The following is a 7,978-nucleotide window of genomic DNA, read 5'->3' on the forward strand; positions in this document are numbered from 1 at the left end:
GGATGCAGCCCCTTCCTCTGCTTTCTGATCCCCTGAGCAGACCTGCTATTTCTTACAGGGTGTGGGTAGATATGTCTGTGTGTCTCTGTGATGTGTGGGGTAAGCCTCTTTGTGCATCTGGGTGAGAGGGTGTGCATGGCTGGCTCCACGTGCTCATGTGTGTGAGTATGACGGTGTGCCTCTGTGTGTGACTTGGCACACCAGCTGAGAGTTTCCATGTTTGTGGCCCCAAGAGCCTGTAGGTTTCAGGTATCTCTGTGTCAGCAAAGCAGTGCCTACTTGAGTCTATTTCAGCCTATGTGCAGGTTCTGTGTATCTCCCCGTTTAGACACATGCCTGTATTTACCACTGGGTGTTGCTTTGTGTGACTACGAATATTCAGCCTAATGGTGCAAGTTTGTGTGTTCCTATTGTGAATCTGTACATTCGGTCCTGTGCTAAATTGCATGGTTGTATCTGTATGTGTGTGTGCGTGTGCACACCTGTTCTCATGCCCAAACCACTCTGTGTCTGCATGGGCCAGGTAGGGTGTCTGACCTCTCTGTGTACACCTTGCCTATGTGTTGTGGGTCTGAGGATGAGTTCTCCCCAGGGCCTGAGCAGGTGGTGCTCCAGGACAAAGGGGTTGCTCAGCTGCAGATGTTTCTACCAGTGGCCATGTCTCAGCCCTAGTGTCCCACACAGAATCTTGAGAGCAATGTCAAGACTTCCTGGGGGAAACTTAACTCAAACACAAGAAAATTCTGACTCAAGACCAAACCCATATTCTTGTGCAAGGTCTAAAATTTCCAAAGCAGAGAAAGGAATTATATCTTTTGTACTTCAAACTTCTTCCCACCCCAGGCCAGCATCTAACATTTAAAGGGCACCTAAATTGCATGCCTTATTTCATCTGTGGAGCCTCAGAGCAATTCTGAAAAGCAGGCATTATTGTTCTCATTGTAAGATGCACAAACTCAGGCTCCAAGAGGCAATGTGGCTCACACAAAGTCACAGGGCTGCTAAAGGGCGTGGTGGGATTGGGACTTTGATTTGCTGGGTGACAAGCTGATAACCTAGAAGCCTGGCTACTGCTCTACTGCTGATGCCTCTCAATTCAGCACAGACCTGGGAAGATGGTTTCAGGAGCCCCAGCAGGCCCTGGCCTGTGCTTGAGAACTACCAGAAACAGGGCTGTGGGCTCTCTTTGTTGTGCCAGCCAAAGCCGCTGCCTCCATAGGCTCCCATCCCACGGTAATGGGAAGAATGATGAGTGGAAACTCACAGGTCCTTGTGCCCTTGGACAAATCTTTGGTCCCTCATCTAGGCAATGAAGATAATAATCTCAGTGCTCTCTCGGGGCTGAGAGGTACAGGTAAAACGATACATGTAAAAGTACTTGTTAAAACACCGTGCCTGTGTGTATATCTATGTAACAAACCTGCACATTCTGTTCATGTATCCCAGAACTTAAAGTATAATTAAAAAAACAAAAAAACAAAAAAAAAACAAACAAAAAAACACCTTGCCTGTTGGTCATTGTTCTTCTAGCCTCAGTGGAAATCGAAACACCTGCCCACTGTCCAGACTTCCTCCAACAGGAACTGAGACAGATTCACAGAATCACAGACCATGAGAGTGAGAAGTGCCAGAGAGGTCGACTGGTCCAAACCTCTGCAATCCCATGCTACAGGTGGAGAAACTGAGATTTAGTTAGGGAGGGAGAATGCCTTGCCTCTCACTGAACAGCAACAATGGAAACGACCAGAGTAAACACCTATCTGAGAGCTTTACGCCCCCTTTGTCTCACACTACTATCTGACCTACCTTAGTGAGAGAGGTGGGCCGCCTATAGTACTGTTATTCCCAACATACAGGAAGGAAAACCAAGAGCTAGGCAGGCTGGACCAGAGTTACTCCTGCCCAGGGAGATGATGGCAGCTCCAGGTTGAAAGCCCAAGCTTCAATATCACACAGGCCTGGTTAGGGCTGGCACAAGCAGAGACTTCACTGCGGGATTACCAGCCTTCCTCCTACCTCCCAGGCCTGGGAAAGGTGAAAGACCTGGGCTGCCTCAAGGTGACCATTCCCTAGGCCAGAATCCAGGAAAGCCCAGTATCTCTAGCCGGGTTCTAACACAGAGCTCCATCGCAGCTCTTACAGCCAGGGTGGGACCACGGAGCCTGCTCAGGACAGTGGCCAATGGCCGGACAAGGGCCCTGCTCTGTCCCACTCCTTCCCTGGCTGGTCCTAGGGCATTCAGGGCCCACATGATCAAAGTCTGTGCCCAGGGTGACCCCTGTCACTATCAACTCTGTCCCAGCACCCTGGATCATTCCAATAGCAGCTACCACCTGAGCCCCCAGCACCTTTTTTCACACTAAGGCTTTATTCCACAGACCTGACTTGCCCAGTGGGGCCTTAGCTGGGCCCCCAGCTCAGTTCTGTGATCTGGGACCCCAGGGCCCTGTAAGCTATAAATCCACTTGAGACAAGATCCAGGAGAGAAAAGAGGGAGGACTAGCAGCTGAAGACTCCTTGGGACCCAAGCCTCAGTGTGGGGAAGAGGAAAGAACACAGTTCAGTCCTCTCAGCCTGGTCGGGTAAGAAGGCACAGAGGAACTGCAGTGAGGTCCGACTCCACTCAGGATCCTTCAGGGAGTCATCAAGGGCTGGGGCGTGAGGAGGTAACTGAATTCCACTGCCCACCTTTCCAACAAGGCCTCCTCTATTTCAATTCCCTTTTCAGCAGCTCCAGGCAAGTCCGGGCAAACTCCAGCCCAGGGCTCTTCGCGAGGCTGGACAGCTCCCGGCCTGCACGTCAGATTTCTGGGGTGCCCGCAGCCCTTCCCTGAACCCATCCTTCTCCTCTCCTCTCTCGGGACGTGATCCCACCACGACCACAGCCGATGAGCCGTTCAAGCTGGGAGAAGGATCGAGAAGGCTGCAGCGGCGCAGGTCAGATACCCCTGGGCCCAACATCCACCCCCTGCTAGCGCCTTTGCCAGCAGCGTTTTCCCCGGAGCCACAGTCTCCACTTCCAGATCCTCTCCTTCTGGAACCCCGGAGCGCGGCCGGGTACCAGGGGCTCGCGTAGGACTGTAGAACCGCTGCCGCCTGCCGTCCCGGCCCCAGCTGCCCGCGCGGTACTCACCTGGGCCTCAGTGCCCGGGAGAAGAGGTGCCCGCGCCAGGCGTGAAGCCCGAGTCCGTCCGACTCCGCCCGCGCTGGATGCGCTCTCAGGGCAGCGGAGGTCGGCGGAGTTGTGACGCTGGGACTAGAGGGAGGAGAAGGAAAGCCGAGACGGGCTGGGCAGACGCGCCGAAGAGCGCCCAGTGCACGGGGCAGCTGCGGGAGGCGAGGCGAGCGCGGTGAGCAGTCGCGCCGGAACCGAGCCGCGAATCCGCGCCGCCTCGCGCTCGCAGCCGCCAGGACCCGCGGGAATCCTGGTCCGCCGGCAGCGGTACTGCGGAGGGAGGGGCGCGGGGCTGAGCCGCTTCTCGGAGCCCGAGCGCCTCCCGGAGCCGCAATTCCTGCTGCCCGGGCGAGATGCGGGCGGGAATTCAGCTCGCGTGGAATGTGGGACCGGCCGGGCTCGGAGTCTCCAGCGCTGGGGGAAAGCGGGGCCCACACAGCCAGGACGAGAGGGGGTGCGGTCCGAGGGCCACCCCCGCGCCACTCCCCACGTGGCGGCCGCGCCCCCGGGGCGTGAGTGTGTACGCGGACGGTAGGGGGGCCGTGAATGAAGCCCCAGCGGCCAATCAGCACGGCCGGCGCGCGGGACCCCGGGAGCGACGCCCAATGGAGAGCTCTGGGCGGCCGAGCAGGGTGGCGGGCGGGCGCGGGGGGCGGGGGCCGGGCCGGGGAGGCGGGAGGTGGCTCCGCGGGCAGCCAATGGGCGGCGGGCGGGGTGGGGCTCCGGAGCGCCGAGCGGGTCGGGTCTTTAAGCCGGCGGAGCGAGGCGGCGGGGCCCGCAGACGGAGCGGAGCGGCGGCGGCGGCGCGGCGCAGGGCGCGGGGCGGCATGGCCACCACCGCGCAATACCTGCCGCGGGGCCCCGGTGGCGGAGCCGGGGGCACCGGGCCGCTCATGCACCCGGACGCCGCGGCGGCAGCGGCGGCGGCTGCGGCCGCCGAGCGACTGCACGCAGGGGCCGCGTACCGCGAAGTGCAGAAGCTGATGCACCACGAGTGGCTGGGCGCGGGCGCGGGCCACCCCGTGGGCCTAGCGCACCCCCAGTGGCTACCCACGGGAGGAGGCGGCGGCGGCGACTGGGCTGGGGGCCCGCACCTAGAACACGGCAAGGCGGGCGGCGGCGGCACCGGCCGAGCCGACGACGGCGGTGGCGGCGGAGGTTTCCACGCGCGCCTGGTGCACCAGGGGGCGGCCCACGCGGGCGCGGCATGGGCGCAGGGCAGCACGGCGCACCACTTGGGCCCGGCCATGTCGCCGTCGCCCGGGGCCGGCGGAGGCCACCAGCCCCAGCCGCTCGGGCTGTACGCGCAGGCGGCCTACCCGGGGGGCGGCGGCGGCGGCCTGGCCGGGATGCTGGCAGCGGGCGGTGGCGGCGCGGGGCCGGGCCTGCACCACGCGCTGCACGAGGACGGCCACGAGGCGCAGCTGGAGCCGTCGCCGCCGCCGCATCTGGGCGCCCACGGACACGCACACGGACATGCACACGCGGGCGGCCTGCACGCGGCGGCGGCGCACCTGCACCCGGGCGCGGGCGGCGGCGGCTCATCGGTGGGCGAGCACTCGGACGAGGATGCTCCCAGCTCGGACGACCTGGAGCAGTTCGCCAAGCAGTTCAAGCAGCGGCGCATCAAGCTGGGCTTCACGCAGGCCGACGTGGGGCTGGCGCTGGGCACGCTCTACGGTAACGTGTTCTCGCAGACCACCATCTGCCGCTTCGAGGCCCTGCAGCTGAGCTTCAAGAACATGTGCAAGCTCAAGCCGCTGCTCAACAAGTGGCTGGAGGAGACCGACTCGTCCAGCGGCAGCCCCACCAACCTGGACAAGATCGCGGCGCAGGGCCGCAAGCGCAAGAAGCGCACGTCCATCGAGGTAGGGGTCAAAGGCGCGCTCGAGAGCCACTTTCTCAAGTGCCCCAAGCCCTCGGCGCACGAGATCACAGGCTTGGCAGACAGCCTGCAGCTGGAGAAGGAGGTGGTGCGCGTCTGGTTCTGCAATCGGCGGCAGAAGGAGAAGCGCATGACCCCTGCGGCCGGCGCGGGCCACCCGCCCATGGACGATGTATACGCGCCTGGGGAGCTAGGGCCCGGCGGGGGCGGCGCATCGCCACCCTCCGCGCCCCCGCCGCCCCCGCCGGCGGCGCTGCACCACCACCACCACCACACACTGCCCGGCTCCGTGCAGTGACCCCGCGGGCCGGGTCCCCGCTGGCGCGCTGCAGGGCGCGGGCGCGCAGCCCGCCCGCGCGGCCTGGACTCTTTTTGTTCGGTTGCTTTGGATTTTACAAAAAAAAAAAAAAGCCCAGAAACTTTCGAACAAAACCAAACACCCGGACGACCCTCTCCGGTGAGCGGCGAAGACGGCCCGGTAGGCTGCGTCGCCCGAGCCCCGGGAGAGAGGAGCGAAGATCCGGAACTCGCCAACTCACCCCGGGCATCCTGTCCGCCGCCTGCTCTCTGCCCCCATCCCCTCGACGACCCCCGCCCCTGCCCCCCGGGCTGTTCGGGGCCGGATCCCGGCAGCGGCCTCCCCAAAGCGACAGGTAACGCGGTGCGGGGTTAGGGATTCCCCGGGAGAGAGGACCAAGCGAGGAGAGTTCTCCATCCCCTCTCCCCGCGTGGACTCCTGAGCCTGCGGGTCCAGGGTGGGGGGCTGTCACTTTATTCGCTACACACCTCTTCTCTCCTATAAGGATACGCCCCACCCCCTTTTCCCCTTTCTCCGGGCTTGGTTTTTTTACGGTTTTTATTTATTCGTGGAGCCTCTTGGCTCCTGGGGTCCTTCTAACTCCGCCCGCGCCCTTAATTTAAATCGCTGTATACTGTATTTATCGGGGTCCCGGAGGGGAGGTCGCGAGAGCCGCGTCTGTGTATAAAAGCAGGAAATAGCCAAAGCTTTAATCTAGCCTAATTTATTTTCCCCTTATCTTTCCCTACCCTACCCCCCCAAAAAAAGCAAAAAAAAAACAAAAAAAAAAAAAAATTCGAGTGTTCATTTTTCGTTTCGTTTCATCCGAGCCCCAGCTTGGTTCCCGGCCACGCCGGAGGGGTCTGCGCTCCCACATACCCAGATGGGAAGGGGCTTCTGCCCTGCTGCAGACCGACGGCCGCACAGCGGGGCCCCTGCTCCCCGCGGGGCCCTGCCCTCCTGGCCACACCAAACGAAACTTGGAAAAGTTAGAGAGATTTTTTTTAACCAGCTGTAGAAATAAGCCGTTCCCTGAGAACCCTCCGCCTGATTCCCTGCAGCTTCCCTCTGCTCCCTTTCCAGCCCGCCGGGATTGCGGGATGCCAGGGGAGGCCGGGAGAGAAATTCCCCAAGTTTGGGGTGAGGTGGGAACCATGTAAATATGTGAGATATGTACACACTGGCGGGGAGAAGAAACATTTTGTGCTTGGTTTTTATTTTTAGTTTTCCGGGTTACCCGTCCTTCCTACCCTAAAGGATTTTGTATACTGACTAATCCGAAAAAGATATTTTAATATGATTTCCGAATTTCTGACCCATCTCTATTTATTTTCTGGATGTGTTTGGAGCTTCCCCCTTCTCCATTTCTTCTTCTGTTTGTTAAGGTTTGAATTTAAATTTTGTTATTTTATTTTTATTATTTTTTGAAACAATGTTTCGGTGCATTCTCTTTGTATCTTTATTGCAAAAAAAAAAAATGTAGACTGGGAAGTTCCCTTTATATTTATGTTATAGTAAATATTTTATTACTCACATAAACATGTACCCCAGGGCTGTGTCCTGTCCTCTTTACTGCTAGGGCTGGGTGGGTTTTGGGGTGAAGCGATGGGATCCCCTGCTTCACCTCCCTAAAGTTCTGATCTCACTAAGAGATCTTGGAGGAAGATGACCTTGCAGACCTTCCAGATGGATATCAGGACATGGGCAACAGTTGGGCCCCTGCCTCAGGTGCATCAGTTTAGGGAAGATGAAGCTGCCTCGTGTCCCCCTGCCATAGACAGACTCTCCTAGACCAAACCAGGGCCTGGGACAGTGAGCGAAAGACACCACATGGAATTTCGGATCAGCCATCGCCCATCCACAACTCGACTGCTCTTCTCGGCCAAGAAAGAAGCCCGCCTCGGCCTAGGTCACCAGCCTAGAATCTATAATCCCCCACCTGACACCTCAACCCACAACTTTCATTTCACCTTGCACTCTATATGAGGGGTCTGAGCCAATTTTACCATTCCCAGTCCTAGGGCACCTGCAAGCCTAGTCAGGCCCCACCATCCTACTCCAGCAGGCTCTCCACCCAATCCCCCCTGGATGCACTGTGAGTTCTAACAGCCTAGACAGAGGTGGGTTTCGTGGTCCTATGTGAGCTGGGTCAGCCTAGGGAGGGAGCCCTGCCAATTTGCTTGGACAAAGCCAGTCCTACGTCTCTGCAAACAAACCACTACCCCAGCTTCTCTTGGGAAGAAGTGGAGGCATGGGCAACTGTGCCTGATATCTCCTCTCCAAGGGTGGGTACCCAAGACCCTCACCACCACCACCACCACCACCACTGCAGGGAGTGATGGGAAGGAGAGCACAGACCTTCTCAGATGCTGTCTTCTGGAGTGAGTCAGGATATCTGGGGGCAGATCTGGTTCCCAGTGCAGAGCCCCAGACTACCTGGGTTCCAGTCAAGATCTTATTTTCTCCTTTAAAGCAACCCTTCTTAAAAATACTGATAAAAGAGCTCTTCCTACTTCCTCCGTAGAGGCGGTTCTTTTCCACCCTCAGGAGAAGCCATGTGCGGTTTCTCTCTTTGTGAAGTCAAAGCTTGAAGGCACAATCTCTTAGCTGGGGAGAAAGT

General features: G+C 58.9%; 1 protein-coding gene and 1 long non-coding RNA gene across 2 annotated transcripts in view; one reads left to right on the forward strand and one right to left on the reverse strand.

Moving 5' to 3' along the window:
- LOC117092838 overlaps positions 1–3,424 on the reverse strand; it is a 148,312-nt gene extending 144,888 nt beyond the window's left edge. The window contains exon 1 of the long non-coding RNA XR_004440934.1: positions 3,134–3,424. This is a non-coding gene — a long non-coding RNA (uncharacterized LOC117092838). The remainder of the gene's footprint in view (positions 1–3,133) is intronic.
- A 534-nt stretch (positions 3,425–3,958) lies between these two features.
- POU3F1 (POU class 3 homeobox 1) lies at positions 3,959–6,152 on the forward strand. Its single transcript, XM_033227040.1, has one exon. The coding sequence runs from the start codon at positions 4,003–4,005 to the stop codon at positions 5,356–5,358; it is 1,356 nt and encodes a 451-aa protein (XP_033082931.1). The 5' UTR covers positions 3,959–4,002; the 3' UTR covers positions 5,359–6,152.
- The last annotated feature ends 1,826 nt before the right edge of the window (positions 6,153–7,978 follow it).

This window comes from Trachypithecus francoisi, unplaced genomic scaffold, assembly GCF_009764315.1.
Source record: "Trachypithecus francoisi isolate TF-2019V2 unplaced genomic scaffold, Tfra_2.0 Lachesis_group12, whole genome shotgun sequence".
In the NCBI taxonomy this organism is placed as follows: domain Eukaryota; kingdom Metazoa; phylum Chordata; class Mammalia; order Primates; family Cercopithecidae; genus Trachypithecus; species Trachypithecus francoisi.